Source organism: Zootermopsis nevadensis, unplaced genomic scaffold (genome assembly GCF_977971745.1).
Source record: "Zootermopsis nevadensis isolate Lab colony 2312 unplaced genomic scaffold, Znev_1.0 Znev_ptg000002l, whole genome shotgun sequence".
In the NCBI taxonomy this organism is placed as follows: domain Eukaryota; kingdom Metazoa; phylum Arthropoda; class Insecta; order Blattodea; family Termopsidae; genus Zootermopsis; species Zootermopsis nevadensis.
This window is the reverse complement of record NW_028259134.1, coordinates 47782-67558: the sequence shown is the minus strand read 5'-3', so window position 1 is coordinate 67558 and position 19777 is coordinate 47782. Positions and strand designations below refer to the sequence as shown.

The 19777-nt window shown below is 38.9% G+C and overlaps 3 protein-coding genes across 8 annotated transcripts in view; 1 reads left to right on the top strand and 2 right to left on the bottom strand.

Moving 5' to 3' along the window:
* Positions 1-2796, bottom strand: part of Pcif1 (Phosphorylated CTD-interacting factor 1) — a 28006-nt gene extending 25210 nt beyond the window's left edge. For all 4 annotated transcript variants that reach the window (XM_022083012.2, XM_022083013.2, XM_022083014.2 and 1 more), the window contains exons 1-2: positions 2662-2796; positions 2018-2258 (exon numbers count right to left, since the gene is read on the bottom strand). In XM_022083012.2, coding sequence (XP_021938704.1) covers positions 2018-2218 — 201 coding nt within the window. In that variant the 5' untranslated portion in view covers positions 2219-2258; positions 2662-2796. The remainder of the gene's footprint in view (positions 1-2017; positions 2259-2661) is intronic.
* Positions 2797-3017: 221 nt separating this feature from the next.
* On the top strand, positions 3018-19605 carry LOC110839132 (uncharacterized). Of its 3 annotated transcripts, none has more exons than XR_015537392.1 (7): positions 3018-3304; positions 5074-5150; positions 7134-7215; positions 8915-9098; positions 11852-11970; positions 12968-14978; positions 17703-19605. XR_015537392.1 is itself a non-coding variant. In XM_022083017.2 (6 exons), exons 1-6 carry the CDS (start codon positions 3245-3247, stop codon positions 14357-14359), a joined length of 1914 nt encoding a protein of 637 aa, XP_021938709.1. In that variant the 5' UTR covers positions 3018-3244; the 3' UTR covers positions 14360-16935. The 3 variants fall into 3 exon arrangements, 1 of the variants encoding a protein (XP_021938709.1); XR_015537391.1 differs by lacking the exon at positions 17703-19605 and adding an exon at positions 16434-16935; XM_022083017.2 differs by lacking the exon at positions 17703-19605 and having other exon boundaries at positions 12968-16935.
* On the bottom strand, positions 14876-16461 carry LOC147875022 (uncharacterized). The gene has a single exon (XM_087357138.1). It carries the CDS (start codon positions 16459-16461, stop codon positions 15511-15513), a length of 951 nt encoding a protein of 316 aa, XP_087213264.1. The 3' UTR covers positions 14876-15510.
* Positions 19606-19777: the final 172 nt, after the last annotated feature.

Here is a 19777-nt window from a genome sequence, read left to right as displayed (position 1 = left end):
TTATATTACTAATTATTCAGTGTTTATCATAAAATAATATATATATTTTTTAAATTTCACGCACCCCCTAGGGTGTCTTCGCCTACCCAGGTTGAATACCACTGGTCTAGATAAAAGAAGTCCTGGAATGTAGAAATATGATGTAGCATTATCTAATTTTCAGTACTACTTTAACACACTTAAAGGGATTTTAATGTTTCATATAACTGATTCAGTCTATATTAATAATGACATTATTTATTTTGACACAATTGTCGCAGTGAATTTCTCATGAATTTTTCAACCAAACACATAAACATCGAACCACTGATGATAATACTATAGGAGTCAAAATGCATCTGATGATGTAAATATAGTGTAACAAATAGTGATTCTTGTAATATTTGAATTCATATTTAAATTAAATGTTGTAATGCGATAAACTTGTTTTGGAGAATTAAATTTCATTATTTGCCAAGTTCCAAAATTTGATTTGTTTCTTCTATTGCCAACAGACAAAGTACATACTTCCACTATGATGATTAAAGAACCTGGTTATGTTTTTTCGTATTTGTAATATTGTAAAATCACACACAACACATTACGAAACTACATGTACTGTGATACAGAGGATGAATAGGAAGAACATGAGCCAGTCAGTGCTTCAGATCAGTCAGTATAAAGGTGCCTTTTTGCCTTAAGGTAGGATCCATGATCTGTGTGGAGATCCTGATCACACTGTGGCAATTCCAATAGACTGTACGAGGTGCGATCGGAAAGTTTCCAGACTGCGCCTATAAAAACCCGTACACTTATCTCAGGTATTAAATTCATCCATCACTCTCGAAGTAGTTCCCCTGGGAGTGAACACAACGATCCCAGCGCCAGCGCCGCTGCCAAGCCTGGAAATCTTTCTTTGTCAGCCTGTCAAGCACCATCTGCGATTCTGCCTGAATCTCTTCTATCGTCTCAAATCTCCTTCCCTTTAGCTGAATTTTCATCTTTGGGAAGAGGAAGAAGTCACACGGCGAATAAGGAGGGTGCGGGATGACGGCCATGGTGTTTGAGGCCAAAAACTGCCGAACTTTGAGGGCGGTGTGCGCTGGCGCGTTGTCATGATGCGTCGCATGTGGAGTTCTTCCTTTAGAATCAGCTGACAAGTCCCATAGCCTATCCCAACAATGTCGCACAAGTCGTTGATGGTACGACGTCGGTCTTCGTGAATGGCTTGCCGAATCTTCGTAACATTTTCGGGCGTTGTGCTCGAAGACGGTCGTCCAGAACGCTCGTCATCATCGACAGAGGTTCGGCCATTTTTAAAACATGAATGCCACACAAAAGTTTGTGCACGACCCATTGCGGACTCCCCAAATGCTTGCTTTAGCATTTCATAGGTTTCCGTAGCCGTTTTGGCGAGTCTTTGGCAAAATTTGATGCACACGCCATTCCGAAATCGCAGGAGGGTCAGTGTAATGCACTACCAAAACGCCCGTAACTAAGAAACAAATGCTAATTCGATGATGCCGGCTGGCACACTGATTCAATATGAATGTAGGCCGCACCCCCTAGCGGCAGAAGCTCGTACTACATCCGGTTCGCCCTCTATTGACACAATCTGGAAACTTTCCGATCGCACCTCGTATAATAGGAGGTAACTATCTGTTTTTGTAAATCTTACTCTAAAACCTAACACTTCAGCACATCAGTGAACAAAAGCAACAGTGTCATGAAATAAAGCAAATCGGTTTTATCATCAGGGAACTGAAGATTTTCAAAGAGGATTTACAAAGCAGCATCTCAACACAACAGCCAATACAGTAGAAATAGACACAAAAAATAAAAACATTGAGATAAACAGTGAAACCTGGAAATAAAAGTAAATTGGAAAGACAATGTGTAGTCACTTGTATGGCAAATAAATTCCACTGATAAGCACTTCAAATTGCTGAAATACAATCACCATATTCTTAAGTTGTTTCCCATTTTCTATTCAAGAAGCATGCAATGATCAGACTTATTTTGTCTGTTACAAACTTACATGTGGTGTTTGGGGCAGTTGAGGTCCTGGTGAAGGATGGGGAATTACACCATCAAGCCCAACGGAGTGAGAAATTTTTATTGGCGTAGGCACCAAAACTGCCATGTCATTGTGGTGTGTATGGGGAAGAGATGAAACTTGTGAGACGACATCCCAGGATGAAGTACTAGCAAGTTCTTGTTTTCCACTGATCTCATTCATTATGAAAATATTGCTTCCTTAGTCAACAAACCTTGAAATTCTAGAAACATAATTTTTACAAAATAATGTAAGGAACCGGAAATTCACTATGATTTACTTCAAAATATAAATCATTTAGCAAAGAAAATTACTAAAAAAATCAATCCACCCTGCACGTAATATCTAATGCTCAATCTGGAAGACTTGGCAGGTATAACATGCAATCAATGTTCAAAGTCTTAACTCGATATTAAAATAATTTATAGGGAATATAAATAATTATTATAAGCTTATGATGTTTACAATAACACTGCATTCCTGCCTAACGTTTAATTTCTATCATGTCATGTAATACTGTAATTTGTTTACTAAACTTATGTACACGTGAAATTCATTCTAATGTAACGGTACAAGCAGAAGTAACGTACATATACAGTATTCACAGTTTAATTCCTCATACTTACAATTCATTGTTTTGTGAAAAATATTTCACTTTTGCCTTCTCTGAAACGAATTCATTCATGATTTTAAAAACACAGTAAATCAATCCCCACCCAATACGACGCCATTTACTCTCAGCTGAAGCTTATCACGTGACAAAATACTGAAGCCTGGCGGTAGCGGTTGTGGTTGGTTAAAAACTTTATTATTTTACACAGAAATTCAGAAGGTTCATCTGTATTTGTTTCAAGGAATATTATTGTAATTATTATTATAATCATGTTGCTTAAGTTAAATATTTACTTGCAAATCTGCACTGACATGTAGTATTAAATCAGAGTGTTCAGATAATATCTACCATATCCCGGAAATATGAAACACTTCATATGTTGGCAGCAATGAATGGCGAAAGAAAATTGATAGGAGTGATGGTGATGTGTGCGTCTGTAGTATTTTGGTAAAAAGTTGTTTGTCATTGAGGTGTTCTAAAATATTGTGTAGACTTGTGTAACATTGTTGACTTGAAGATAATACGCATAAAGAAGTATTTTTATTTTCAATTTATATTTGAAAAGTCTACTGTTGAAGACGAGACAGTCAGTTGCAATGTCGGTGGCATTTGTACAACGAGGAAGACAACCACCCAATCCTGCTCAGATCCAGAAAGTTAGCATTGCTTGATCTTATGTTTAAATTTCGTTGTCGTAAGCGTATTCTGTTGTTAGAGTTCTGGCTAACCTTTAGAATAGTGACAAGTATACGTAAGACGTTGCTCCAAATGCCCCAAAGAGTATATAATAAATTATATAAAATGTAGTGTATTTCACAGTAATTCGAAGTTGGTATAGCACCATTCAACCATTTAATATTGAACGAGTTCTGTTGTAGCGAAATTTATATATGTGGTGTGTCGTAGAATGGAATTCTACAATGATTCACTGTGACTCGCCAGCCTGTGATAAAAATAGTATTGTTAATCAATTTTGGCATTTTAACTTTTAACCATTTTAACTAAATTATAAACTTCAATTTTAATATATAGTTTTATCATTATTTCTAGACATAATCGAGGAGATCCTTATTACAGTGACATAGAAGCAATGAATTAAATCTGATGATGGTCACGTTGTTCTGAAACATGCTTTTCAAGTGAACTGAGTGTGTGAAAAGTGATGTACAGGGAAAACCAAGATCAGCTTAACACAACACAATGTTACAGTACAGATTTCTTTGAACCATTTGTTCAGTCTAGCAAAGACATCATTAATGGTACTTTTTAAAGTAGTCTGTGTCATGATGATAAATGATAATACTAGTATCATCAGCAAAGAATATAGGTGTTAATTGTGAATTGGTGGTTGGGGTAGATCAATAATACATAAGAGGAAAGGCAGAGAACCGTATAATGAACATAGAGTTTAAGAAATCAATTGTTCTCTTGTATGCAGCTTCTCAGCTCTTGGAAAATGCTGTTAATAATGAAACTGGCCTATAGTTGGAGATGCAAGGTTCTTTATATCCTTTTTATACAGAAGTTTCAGTTTTCAATAACTTTGTTGTCCTGGGATAGTTCCTTTGTTAATTGATTGCAGGGATAACTTAAAGCAGCCAAGACAGATTTTATCTCAATGCAGGATTGATATAATTTTTATAGTACGTTACTTACAGAAGATAGAACTGAATTTATAGAAGAGGAAGAATGGAAAATGGAAAGCACAAATTTAACAGTTTCAGATGTAGAAGTAGATATAGTAATAAATATTATGAAAAGCAGGAAATCTCCTGGACCTGGGTATATTAATTTAGAATTAATAAAATATGGTGGAAGAAAGGTTTTAACATTGGTAACTAACTAACCAACCAGATGGCTTACCGAACCCCGAAGGTTCATCACCGAATTAACCAAAGCCCTCCACCGGACCCTGTCCTGGGCCAACAAAATCCAGTCTCCTTTGACTCCTATCTCCCATAGATCCCGCCTGACATTATCCTCCCATCTATGTCTAGGTCTTTCAAGAGGTCTCTTCCCCTCAGGTTTCCCAACCAATACCCGGTGCACACCTCTTGTCCCATCCATGCGCGCTACATGCCCAGCCCATCTCATTCTTCTCTACTTAATCAGCTGACAATACTGGGGGAGGAGTGCAGACTTGTGTATTAAAATATAATAGGCAGAAATATTCACTCTTTTTTCACGCTTTGAGAAGATTGTGTTAGATTTAACCTAACTCATAATTTAAGTGGAAAGGATTTTAAGTTTAAAAAAGTTTGAAAAAACGTGTTTCTAAAATTTGCATTTCCTTGTAACTCAGTTCTAGATTTCAAAGGGTGGATGTATTCTCAGTGATCTCTATTGGTGTCAGGTTGCAATTTGAGAGTTATTTTTTTCTGTTTCTTGTTCAGCTGTCTGAACGGTTTAATTTTTTTTGTCACAGATGCTGGATGAAAACAGTCATCTGATTCAAACAATTCAAGAATATCAGAGTAAAGGGAAAGCACAGGAATGCATGCAGTGAGTATTTAAATGAGTGTACAATATTAATGTTAAGTGTATTATTTTACATATGGTAATTTGTCATATTTGTTTAAAGTTCATGAATATTAAATGGGAATGTATTGAAAGACAATTTTAAGTGGTTAAAAGAGTGAGGCCTGCTTTAGTATGACCTACCAGTCAGGCTTTAAATTAGTGAGATTTTAGGTTCTCACAGCAGGGACTATGAAGATGACTGTCTTGTGGGTTGTTTCACCATGTAGTCTAGTATAAGTTACTGACATTTCAGAGGTGCTTGCTACCTCAATCATCAGGGTGATGAGTAAACCATTCATGAGGATTTGTTGATATAAATATAGTATTTGCTTTTGAAAATTTAGGAATAAATTAAGAGGAAATTACATATAGAAAATGCACGCTATCATTCAGTTTACAATCTTTTGGCTTCCTTCCCGTCTAAAAATACAAAGATTAGAATATGTACCAGGAGTGTGAAACCTATTCAAATTGTAGGCCACATTGAAAAATATGAAGCTTAATGGATACCAAATTGGAACTTAAGTGCCCAGTGATGTAATTACAATTATATCATTAGCAATCAGTTTAATGAATTGAATTAATTGCATCATTTATGCTCATACTGCCTTACACACAAGGAATATATTCTTGAATACTAGCAGATTTTGAAATTCAGTTTATTTTTTTGTTCCTATACCCTTTTCAAAATCCTTGCCTTTAAATATGGTTGTACATAAAGATAAACATTGCTATAAGAACAACAAATGGAAGTGACAGTAAAAATCAAAATAAATATTAATCTTCTACAAAGTAGTCTTTTGTACTATAATATCAACTGACTTCGCTGTTAGGGTGGCCATATACGCTATGGCTTACGTCTCTGAAGGCAAACCTTCCAGCAAACTGGAGCATCTGTGGTGAATTTGGCCGGAAACTGAGCCTCCGATAAATCTGCAGTCGCTTGATTTTTTGCCTCGAGGTTTACTGAATGTTTACAAGTCGTAACGTGTGTGGGTAGAGACGAGGGTAAAGGCAAGGTTTGTAGCATTTAGTCTTCTCAGCCAGACGTCGAGAACTTCAGATCCGTAGTTTAACTAAGTTAAACTAAGTTTGACAGTTCCAAATATGTGTCCTCATCCATTTGCAAGTAGTTATGCCAGTCCGTCGGCTCTAATCAAATTTCATTCAACAAATTTATGTGAGAATGTTTTGATGCATCTAACCAACTTCTGGCCCACTTACAACATTTCAACTTTCTTTTCTTTTTCAACATTAAAGTAGCAGCAAGACCGATTAAAATCGCATCGTCTTCACTGAACATGTTGTAGCATCGACTGAAGAATAAAAAGACTGAGCACAAACTTGCCACAAAGTCTGTATGTGTGTGGACTCTCAGAGGTTTGAGGCTTACCTTCCGGCTTTAACTTGGAAGGCAGGCCTTACAGTGAGCCGTAGCATGTGTGGCCACCCTTAGACTTTGTTGCAGCAGTTTAATTCATGCATCCACAAGACAAATGACAATTGAGGCATCCCATGTCAACAAGGGCTAGACTCCATACAACTCTTTCGTGTTGTACTTTGCATCAATTATTGCTCTGCTGGTAGAGGAGATCAACATATATTACCACCAATACTTAGACAACAAGTGGAATAGGAAGGCAAAATTTAAATGATAGTTTCCATTCTGTTGTTATTTTTTTTATAAACTGTTGAATTGAAGGAATGGAATGCAGTCTCTTTATTGTTTGCTTGAAGCTATCATTCCACTGGTAATGCCATCTCTTCTTCATGGGAATGTTGTATAAGTAAGTTTGCCAGATGTTAAATACAATGGTTTTAAGGGCCTTTAGGTGCCAGTAAAATAGTGTTACATCTTGCAGTTAAGGTTTGGATTTGCATTACAGAAGAGTAAGAATTCCAGCACTGCATGATGAGATGCAGCTACTAAGATCACATTTAGATGATTAACCATTTTGGTTTCAGGTATCAGCAAATATTACATCGCAATTTAGTATATCTTGCCTCCATTGCAGATTCAAATCAAAATATACAAGCACTCCTACCAGTAAGTATAGAAACAATACTTCCTTCAGCTTTCTCTTATATGTGCAGAAAATTATTTATTTTATTTCTAGTTTGCTTTTTATAATTATTGATGGATTGCAGTATTTTAAGTTTATTTCTAGATTTATGACTTGGAATACCTGTATTAACTCGCTCTGTAGACAGTTCTTAGGTAAGTATGCTTAGAACTCTAGCCGTCACCAATACTCTTGTCAGTCGTAATATTCATCTGGCTACAGGAGAGTCAAGGATGAGAGTAATGAAGTTACTTCTGCTATTGTTGAAGGTGATTCTTTAAAATTGTTGTGTTTGCCTAAACCTTATATTCTGCATTTTTCTTTTCAACCAGTTTTCCTAAACATATATAATTTAAGATAAAAGCCAGAATATTTATAAATCTTGCTTGTCATGTGTTTTCAGATTTGATAATGTGGATCCTGTTTCTGCGTGATGGCATCAAGTAGCTGTAGACTACTGCCAGTGTTCTGAATCTACAGTATGTTGCCATCACTCACAAACAAGATCTTTGAAAGCATGAAATATTCTGTAACACACATTTAATGTCTGGTAGTGTTATTGCATTCTAGTTAAATAAAATATTGGCTACTGTTGACCTATGTAGGAGATACTGTTTTGATTTAGCATCAGAGTATCAAGTTGGAGTGCAAGTTGTATGGAATCTTAACTACGCTTTACTACTGTGTATGTGCTGTACATTGAGACTTTATGTCTTTGATATAAATTATAATTTTAATTGAACATTGACTTACCAGAGCTGTATTTTTGAAGTTGCAGCTGGCAGTTTTCCACTGAAGTCCCATCTCTTTTAGAATGTACCTTCAGGTTCAATTAGTCTTATTTTCTCCTTTAAGATGGATTGAATCTTCTTACAAGTTGGAACTGTTTTCAGATTCACCTAAAATTCCTGCATTACATTTTTGGTAGTATGTCGGTCAAAGTCATTTAAAACAGTTTTCTGATTCTCTGATCTTTTCCGCGTCTTTGCTGGCATCCTGAGAAATTCATTTGAGTGCGCCTTGCCCTCCTTCTGATTTTATTTATTGTGCACCAAGAAACTTCACAATATTTTGCTGCCCTGTTAATTGCTTTACTGACAGGAATTAGTGAAGTATTATTTTGTGCTTCAGAGTCACAACATCCAATCATATGCCTAATCAGCACTTTGATAGTGGCACTGCACTTACAAACTTCATTCATTGTAAATATCAATCAAATAAAGCATCTAAAATATATGGTTATTTAGAATGTATCCATTAAATCTGACTTACAACTGCAACAGATTTTTTTAAACAGTGATTTTAGGTAAGGAATACATTAGTAGCACACGCAGTTTCTCCCTACCATCACAGGCAACAACATATGCGACTACATCTACTCTCATGCCTCACTAACTATAAATACCTGTCATCTCTGAAGTGAACTGTATCTAGGAAAACATGCTAAACTAAACATTGAAGTGCTTTGTTTATAATACTGCTTCATTTGTAGATTCAGTTAATTGACAGACATGAATAAAATCTTCTTGGGCCATCAGCCATGCCAATTAAATACTGACTTTGATAGGTGGAGAAGATTTTATTAATGTTAGTCACCATGGAAGCTTCAGGTCATACATTGACAGACATTAGTTTTCACTTTTAGTGTCTTTGTAACTTCAGGATTTTCATAATTTGGTTTAGCCCCCAGGAGGTCCACAGCATGGAATGCATGGTCCGGCAGGACAGGCTGGTGGCCCACCCGGGTCAACATCAGCACCCACTAGTGATCTTCCTCCTGTTTCTCAGGGAGCCATGGCTTCCTTTGGGCAACAACAGGGAGGTTACAGAGGTCAAATGATGCAAGGGCAACAGAACATGCCACAACGTAAGTACTGAGTTTAAGTCCATTTTTAATATGTACAACTGTTTTCTAAGATTAAGTGATTCTGTAAATATAATGTCTGTGTACGTATCAGTTCCCTTGTCTGCACTGCCAGGATTTGGTTTCCTTACTCCCAAAGGATAAGGAAAAGCTCTTAAGTTTTTATCTTCCAAACTAAACACAGATTATATATCGAAATACAGGTAGCCCTCGATTTACGCCTGGGATGCGTTCCTGGACGAACCGGCATAAATTGAAACTCTTTTTATAATGTAAATCAATGGAAAGTCAATGACATGCGTTCCCAGCACCCAAACATTGACGAGAAATATAATGGCATTACATTTAAAGCTCCGAAATAACGTAAATAAAATAAAGGGAATTTTAAAATATATTTTATACACTTGCAATCAGCAATTCGTTGGTCCCAGCAATTGACTGTGATTCTTTCATGTGTTTGATGTGTACAGTCATCTCTGGTGTTATGCGATTGTTGCGTTCATGTAAGACACCGACCTATAGAAAATCGCGTAGTAAAAATAACCCCGGTAACTCCGCAGAGATGAAATTAGTCCTTTGAAAGTTTAAAGTGCCAGGAATGAAATTGCATAAGACCAAACTCGCATATGCAAAAGTTTGCATTTCACAAACAGATTTTACCGATTCATCGATCTCATTGGAGCAAATTCGCGTTAACGAAACACACGTAATTGCAGAGATGACTATTTATAATTTTTATTCAAAATCACTGTTGTAAGAATTACGATTTATTATAAGAATCAGTATGAGATACATTGTAAAATGTTATAAATAATAGTAAAATTTATTTTTTTCACTTTTTACTTTCAGGTTTCAAAATCGGCGTTATTCTGAATCGGCACAAATCGAGGGCTACCTGTAAAAGTTTCCTTTGCATACATTGAATCTTTCGCGGTGACTGAAGTTGATGAAAGATTCCTGGGTTACAAGCTGCGTCAGGTGGCAGAACGGTGAATAAACCATATCTTCTGCCAATGTTCTGAGAACAATCTCTGCTGTCATTCTCAAGGCTGCTGGGCAACAAATCTGATCCTTTGTTTCATGCTGGCCAATGGGAACTGGCAGTTGAGGTCACATGTTCGCACTAGCTGGCTCAGCTTTCTAGGCAGACAGCAGTTTTGTTACAGGATACCAGGCCCAGCTCAGAGTGAAACCATCATCCCTGTTGAAGTAGTTGTCATTCAGGCAGATCTCAGTGGCTTCTTTTACGAGCCAGTCCATATATCCTGATGACTTGTTCAACATCGAGGTCCTACAGAAGTCGATGAGGTTCCCTGTATTTATGTTATGTTCTGCTACTGCGGACTTCTCATCACAACAAAGGATCAAATTTGTTTCCCAGCAACCATGAGGGTGAGAGCAGAGGTTGTTCTCGAAATGTTGGCGGAAGATGTGGTTTATTCACCATTCAGCCACTTGATGTGGCTTGTAACCCAGGAATCTTTCTTCAAACGTTTCCTTTATTATTTCACCTCTTTTGGATTAAAATAAGTTCAACTACAGCTGTACATGTCATGCAGAACCAGAGTTATAATTAAGGTTGTGATCATGTATGATGCAAATTTTTCCAGTTTTTAAAAAATTTAATAATAGCATCTCCTTGAATAATTTGAACAGAATTATGAAAGATTGCATGTGCTCTTTTCCAATGGGTTATAATGCATGACCAAAATTTCATTAAAATCAGATTAGGTGATGTTTTGAACTCATGTTGATTTGACATGTTTTAACTGCTGGGAGACCAGATAAGCATGCAAGAACACTCAAAATTATTTGCTATCTGTACTTTTTCCATCGTCTTTGTTTAAAAGGAAAACCACAATGTTTCGGAAACTGGCTGTTTTCATTTTCAGGTGAGAAGGAAGGTACCTACTTAGTTAGGTCCATCAGAAAGAGCTAGTCTCTATCACTGACTAGTGATAGAGACTACCATCCTTTCCAATTCATTATTCACTGTTGTCCTCTCATTGGTACTATGTAGTTGGGTTTGTTGGGTTTTAGGACTTTGTCCACTGTCCAAGGTTAAAATGTTTACAGAAACCGTTGTTAAACGATATGTATATTTATGTGTGTGCGTGCGTGCACATGTGCAGGTGTTCTGGTTTTAATGCAAAGACTGCCACAACACTTTGGTTACTTTTCTCACGAATGGACTTTGCACCCAAACATTTGACATCTTATTTTATACTTCTAGTAGTCATTCATCACAGTCTGCAAATATTCTACCCCACCCCAGAAAATGTGAGTTCTGGTGGCATAATTTAGAACCCAGTAGATGCTCCCAGAAGTTGGCACATACGTCTAGTAGGAAAAGGCACTACACAAAGAAGATGAATCTATGGCAGTCTAAGAAGCCTACAGATGCTATTTTTGTGAATATATACAATTTATAATAATATTGTGATGTATCCAGACAGTATAGACCAGTTCAGTCAACCATAAGCATATTCCACAGGACATGGGTGTTTCTACCCTGTTGTAAGGCAAGAGGGTAACATGTAACATTTTATTAGTAAGATTGATAAATTTGTCCCCGATGACTTAACGAAACACTACACATACGGATATGCGGTGGAGTGCAGGTTTAGCTCTACACACATTGGCACTAGATGGAGGTGAATGGTTAGCTTCACTTCCAGATCACTTTAACACCAGGTAATTGGATGAACTTGTTCTGCAGGTAGAAGCATATTTTTCTTACCTTGAATTAATTTCAGGTCCTGGTGCAGGTTCAGGAAACCAGCAATACAGAGGTGGTCCCCAGAATTATCCACAACCGGGACCTCAGCAGAGTTACCCTGGACAGTATCCTAATCAGAACCAGACATCTGCACAGGTACTGCATTATACAAAGTTCAGTTTCACTTAATACAATGAAATTTCAGTGTAAGAAACTCAGTCAAAATACGAGGTCTGCCACAGAAATAACGAGCCTGATGCTGTAAATAGGCAAACAATAATGGTGAGGGCGAAATAAGGAGACCATATTTGACCCTGATCTGTCCTCTACCAGTGACGCAAGTGTCAACTTGTTTGCTTCACTCAGTAGCAGTGTACGAGTGTTTTTGTACAGACATGTTTTTAATCCAACATCCCTGAGGCCCAAAAAAGCATGACAGGTTCGGAGCAATGTGAAGGTGATACTGGCTGTTTTTTTCGATTACTGGGGTGTTGTGCATCATGAGTACGCACCACTAGGCCAAACTGTCAATAGGGAGTTCTACCAAGAAGTCCTCCGTCATCTTCGTGATGCAGTTCAGCGCAAGAGACCGGAGCTGTGGGACACACGCAACTGGCAGCTGCATCATGACAACGCCCCAGCTCATTCATCACACCTGATCCAGGGTTTCCTGGCCAAACACGGCATTCCGCAGGTTCACCAGGCTCCCTACTCTCCTGACATGGCTCCTTGTGATTTCTGGCTGTTCCCGAAGATGAAGACACTGCTAAAAGGCTCCCATTTGACAGCCGCGAGGACATCATACAGAACGCGATGGTGCAGCTGCACACCATTCAAAAACAAGCCTTCCAGAATTGCTTCCAGCAATGGAAGGACCGCTGGGCTAAGTGTGTCGAGTCACAAGGGGCCTACTTTGAAGGGGATTGGGTATTGTAACCCCCCAGATACAGAACTTTGTTTTCCCGGCCCAGGGTCGGATACTTTTTTGTACAGACAGTTATGATTATGAGCACTTTGCCACATTGCAGCAGTATGATGAAATTTTACCAGTCACATTTGGTGGCATTTAATGTGGCGACCTCTTTTCTTTTTTCAGTCCAGAAAACTATGATTTGAGAAACCAATTAAAGAAAATTGTTTTTGTATTTTACAGACATATATTCCCCCACTTCAACAACAATCAAACCAACAGCCAGTTCCAGCACAGCAGCAGAGTAGTTATCCAAACTCAACTCAACCAGGCAGCTATGGAGGACCTACATCCACCCAATCTCAGGGCTATGGTGGGCCACCTCCATCATCACAACCAAACTATGGGCCCCCTCCAAACCCAGCTTCACAGGTCAGTACAGGTGCTGTGTATGGTGGTCCAGCCCCAACACAGCAAGCTGGTGGTTATGGTAATGGTCCTGCAGGTCCAGGTCAACAACCTGGCTATGGACCACCTCCTCCAGCACAGCAGGCAGTCTACCCTCCACCAGCTGCCACAGGACCACAGCAAAGCACTTATGGTCCAGGAACAGGACAGCCTGGCTATGGCTCTTCTGGATCTCAGACAAGTTATGGACCAGTGGTCCAGTCAGCTACACAAACTGGACAAGGTTATAATGCTACTGCCAGCAATGGAAGTGGAAGCAGTAGTTACCAACCCCCGCAGCAGCAGCAACCAGGATATGGAGGAGCAAATGCAGGAAGTGGTGGAAATACTTCATCTACTACTAGTGGAGGTGGTGGCAGCAGTGGTGGAGGAGCCCCCAGCACAGTATCTCAGCCTGGTACATATGTGCCTCCAACAACACAAGGACAGTCCCAGCAACCACCGTCGCAACCAAATCAAAGCAGTTACAGCAACCAAACTAGCCCTGGACCAGGACCTACTGGATATGGACCTTCAAATGCTGCATCACCACCCTTTACTGGAGGTCCACCTCAGCCTAGTCCGCAGAACTCTTACTCACAGACAGCAGTCTCTACTAGTATGGCTCCATCAGCGTCAACACAGACATATCCACAAGGACCTGGCGGTGCTCCACCGCAACAGAGTTACCCTCCTTCTACACAGGCAGGTGGGGGTTACCCTCCACCACAACCACAAGCGCAACAGCAGCCTCAGCAGCAACAGCCATCACCACAGAGTACTACATCAGCTCAAACAGGATTTCAGCCAGCACAGGTCCAGTCTGGCCCTCAGGGACCCCCATCATCTGGTCCTCAACCTCAGCAACCAGGTGGTTATGGTCTCCCACCACCTCAGTCTCTTCCTGCTACAACTCAGACTTATGTACCACCACCTCCAGGAGGTCCACAAGGTCAACCTCAGACCTATCCTCCACATCCTCCTGGATCACAGCATTCTTATCCTGGACATACTCACCAAGCCTATGGACCTCAGACATACCCTCCACCATCACAAGCTGCATATCAATATCCACGACCCCCAACTTCGCAAATGCCACCTCCTGGGCCACAGGGTCCTCCACCCCAAGGCCAGTATGGAGCTTATGATCAGAGTCGGTTTCCTGGGTATCAACCGCCACCGCAATAATCGGTTCTTTCATCTGGTCTGATTTTAAACACTATCAGGGAGCACTTTTCATGTTTGGGTCTACATAATTTGTTGAAAAAGTCAAAAAATACCTGTGTTAACATTCCATAGATGCTCTGTGGCTTCTTATTGTTATAAATGCTCCTACCTCTCTTGTATATTTGATCTGCATGTGTGTACTATCTTCCAGCAAAGAGATGACAATTCAGTTAACAAAGCCTGCTCATGTATACTGCAATGTTGACATGGTTTTCAGACAGTTCTTGCCATGCCATTCTGCAGTCAGTTAAAATAATGGAATGATATTCATTTAATTTATTATTGTCTAGAAATATACCAGTCACAGTGAGCAGAGTGTCTAGAGCATGGGTCTTGAATTGCTTAAACAAAATACCGTGAATAAATACATCTGTTAACTGAAAGCATCGCCTGTATCTTGATGGCATTTGTAAAGGTTGGTGCTTCCCCAGGGACATGGCACAATTAGACTTGGTTCCAGCATTTTCGGCCGCTGCGTTTTGTGAATTGGAACCTTGGAGCGAGTCACTTACCAGAATGGATGGCAGGAGGCCGCATACAGTACACTCCAAATAAAATATCACCACGATATGTAACACAGGTAAGTCGATTTCACTACACTACGCATCACTAGAAAATTAACACTGCAGAGAGTATTAGACAATTTTATCTTCTTCACAACTCTTTAGTCCTCTTCCAATTCTTCCACTCCTGACAGACCTTCACCTTCTGACATATCACCCGATTCATCACTGCTGCCGCTGCTGTCCACTGCATTATTTTCAATTATAATGCGTTCAATAGCGTCTTTGATTATGCCTCCTTGCTCATAATAAATTTGTTCTAGTTTTTCCACATGCCGACATACATTCTCCCATTCTTCTTGTCCAATTCCTTTGAATCTCTGGCGACACAGTTGCTCGACGTCCTTTATTTTAAATGTTGTGTTCTTGTTTGCAACCCATTGTTTTACATTTGCCCAAATAAGTTCAACGGGGTTTAAATCGGGATGGTAGGGCGGAAGTCTCAGCACAATATGCCCTTTGTCTGCCAAAATCTGATCAATCACATAACATTTGTGCTTTGACTTATTTAATTTGATTAAATCATACAGTTGAGCTTTCAACATGTTGTCAAAAAATGGGATGATTGTTTCCAATAGCCAGGCTTTCATTTCGTTCGTCCTTTGAGTTAGATGTCGGTGGTTTGTTTATCTGAGTGTTATGATATGAGGCGTTATCAATGACCAGAATGGAGTTTGGTGTTAAATTTGGTATTAGCATTGTTTTTAACCAACGGGCATAATTTTTACTGCCCATTACATTGTGATAATCTCTGGTTTTCTGCCTAGATTTATATATGAGAAGTGCGTTTGAAATAAAGCTTGCTCTTCCTCCAGCATGAACAATGACAAGTCTCTTGCCTTTTGATGTTGGCGCCAACAAACTGGAATCACTATCGTCAGTCCAATTCTTCGGTCTGGTATGGCTGCCATGAATATAAGTCTCGTCTTCAAATATGATTGGATGTCCACTGGCTTTGTACTTTCTGAGTGCAGTCAAGTATGATACGCACATAGATCGTATATTGTGCCTTTCAATGAGCACCCCTCTGTTTAACCTGGTCTTCTTCCACCTAAAACCAAGGTCCCTAATAATTCTTCTGAGGCTTGAACAATTTCCTTTAAAATCAGTGCTCTCTTTGAGCTTTACAAGTAATTTAGCAACTGTTGGAACAGTTCCCTCCTGTGCATAGAAATTATGGATGCTGCACCGAACAACACATTTATCAAAGTCTTCTGTTTCGGTTATTCGCCTAGGGACGTCGTGCTTCTTGCCAGGCATTCCAAATGAAGTGCTTTGTTCCTCTTGCTCTTTCAGAATCCTTCTAATTGTCCTTTCAGACACTCCAGTAGCTTCTGACACTCTTTTCTGCACTTTCTGTATTTCTTTAAAGTATACTGGCAAAGTCACTTTATCCTTACTTCTTGCCTCCCTTTTCATAAAATTGCAGGCAATCGTGACAATTACTCTGCTCTGACTGCGTAATGTTTCAGAACCTAACTTGGAGAAAACAGGTGGCATGTTAACACAGCACAATTGCAAGACAACAATATGAGGCTTCTACACTGCTGCACTGACTGACTGAAACAAGTGGCAATCTTGATTGCTTACTTTCCTCCCCCCTACTGCTTCTTATCATTAAGTGGTCCCCATACTGGGCTCTCCCTACAAGGTCAGAAGCCATAAATGCTGAATAATACAATACCTGGTATATCGGGGCAACTCAGCCAAATGTACTTTTGCAATTTTTTTTTCAATACCACACGTAGATCAGAAATCAATACAAAATTGTCAGTGTTTTGCCTTCTTAATGATGACTTTGTAAGTTATGTTCATGAAGCAAAACATTTAATCTTTCCCTAATATCATGAAGACGGTTTTGTAACTCGAAACATGTCGCCACAAAAGGATTTAATGCAAAAGACAATGAGAATCTGCTATGTGTTAATGGAGAGTAATATTTTGAATAAAATTAAACGTTTTTAAAATAATTAATTTCAGTGAGACTTCCTCAGCAGAAAATAATTTATCCTTTGCTGCAAATAATATTTCTCTTCAGTTTTCTTTTTAGCTCCTACATCAATTCCCAGTTATCGTCATTATTTTCCTAAGGAAAGTAATTAAAGTTAATGTGTTCGTCGTGGTTGTAATCAACTGCAAACTACTGATTTTCCCATTCCAACATTTTTTTATGTTTCTGCAGCATTAATTTGTCTCTGTGTTTGTAGGCGTAATCTCCTGCATTCCGTAGGTTCTTGACAAGTCGACAGAGAGGAACTACAAACATTCATGTTTGTCACCTTGTACCTTGCAATTTGAAATATTAAAAGTGAAAACAAATCCTCTTTCATCATCCATCAGTATTATCTACACACAAGACAATTTTTATCACATTTCACTGACAGTTACAGAAAATGTGTAGCTCAACATGAGATGATGTAACTCATGAAGGAAGGGGTCTTCTACCATAAATAATGTATTTAATAGAAATGTAATTTGAATGTCAGTGCACCTATGTAAAGAAATTATCCGTTTTCTTAAATATATATATATATATATACTTTTTTTGGGGGGTTCTAAAATTTCAGAAATTTCGGTGTAGAGTAAGTATAAGAGAATTATATTTGTGAGTAGTTGTAAAATGTGTTGACCTAAAAATATTCATGTCTGATGGGCTGACTCTGTCTTTGGGTAGAATGGAAAACTGCTTAAAGCTAAGGGTAAAGGCTTCCACCGAAATGTTGCTTGTAATTTGTTTCTAGACAAGGACATCTACTTCAGCCCTTGTGTCGTTAGATGGCAGAAGAGTTCCTCTGGGTGCGCATATAACGATCATTGAATTTCCCTAGTTCACCGGCGGTGGCGAGTTGTGTTCGCTGTTTTTTTAGACGTTGCCGTCCCTGCGTATTAGGAAATGGCGTGGACTTTCTGCGGTCGGCATGATTGTAAGATGCGTTCTGAGTCTGGTGCAGGTTTACATTCATATATATTGCCAGGGCGTGCAAGTTAATTTGATGTTATTTGATCATGTGTTGAATTGATGTGTGTCATCTTTTCCCTGTGTGAAGGACGTAAAGTGGGAAATATTTTGGTTGCATTGAAGGTCGGTTTAGTTGGCCAGTTGATCATTAATGAGTTGTAGAGTGCGTTCGTAGTAATAATTACGACTGGTGTCATAATGAAATGTCACAAATTAGAAGCTACAATTCAAGAATTTACAGCAACTGAAACCCCAAATCCTAACAAAACAATTCTAACACGAGAGAAAGAAGTTACAATTCAATTAATCCCTCCTTATTGTGTTAAATCAGATAATGAAATAACTAATTTAACAATAAAGAGACAAAAATATCTTACATAAGGTCAGAAAAAAGTTGACTTTTCATTTAAAGAACAAAAGAAAATGCTTAAGTGCGTATATTTTAAGAAAACTTCAGAACATTTTTGGCTTTCTAGTTTAGGTTACTTTTACGACTTGGGCACAAATTATGACCCTTTACTTAAAATATTACTCACCAGCGCGCGCTGTTGCATTTATTGACTTCCAACCTTTTATCAGAATTGCAAAAAAAATTGCAGGTGGATACACCAGTTTGATAAGGCTGAGCAGTTCTCGGACAGTATCCGTACGATCTCCAATATATAAATACCAAAAGAATGCTCCATTTTGGAGCCACCACACTTTAACTCCAGGGAAAGGACCACCTGAAACCCATCTATTAGGAGGTAGGGTGGACCTACTCAGCAACTGCTATTTTAGCGTTGCTGTCAATGATAAGCTCTGAGAGAGCCGGAGGCAGATTGCCCAAGTTGTCTGATATAAAGTTATTCTCATTCAAAATATTCTGCAACGCCACCTTCCGCTCCTGGATACAAAAAAGATGGTAGTTTTTGTCACTAGTTTATATATCCTTTACACAGTTTAACTGTAACATAATGTCTTCAGCATCTACCCTACGGATCTCTGCATTAGGCCTGGTTTTCCCGACAGCGGAATACTGTACTCTGGTATGGCTTAATAGCCCACATGTCTATAAATTAGACTCACAGCTCAACAATACAATGAGGACTATAACAGGCTGCCTCAGAACAAGCCCCACCCACTGGCTACCAATACTGAGCAGAATTCTACCACCAGCAATACGTAGACAAGATGCCTTGTTACGTGAATTTAAGAAACTGCAAAGAAATTCTAACCTCCCAGTTCACGACGACATCCCTCATCTTAATCTCGAAAGACTGAGATCCAGGCGACCCCCAATAGTTACTGCAGAACGCCTTCAAGCTGGCAATTTTAAAAGCAAAATTGCCTGGGCAGCAAAACTCCTGATGTAAACAGCCATAGAAACCCTCAGAAATTACCAACGGGACAAGACCTCCCTCGACAAACATGGAAAACCCTCAACAGGATCCGCATTGGCCATGGTGTATGCGCAGACGTCCTTAACAAATGGGGGAAAATTCAAACAGCCGACTGTGACTGTGGTGCGAGTCATCAGACCATCAAACATATTGTACAGGAATGCCACCTGAGCCTCTCCACCAGAACTTGAATGGATTGCCAATCTTATAGTATTATTATATTTGTAATGTCCATCGTATTCTTGTATTTCATGTGTTGTAATATAGCCTTAAGATAAATAAATCATGGCCTTAAAAGACTGATTTCTCTCACTGAGATTATTTACTGCTAATGCAAACACATGCCGTCTGTTACTCGTAAGAAAATACCAAAGTACCAAATCACTTCTGATACAATCACCTGAAAAATTTTCAGTAAACCAAAGAGAAAACTGTAGTGTGAGGAAATCATCAGTTCATTGAACTCCTTACTACG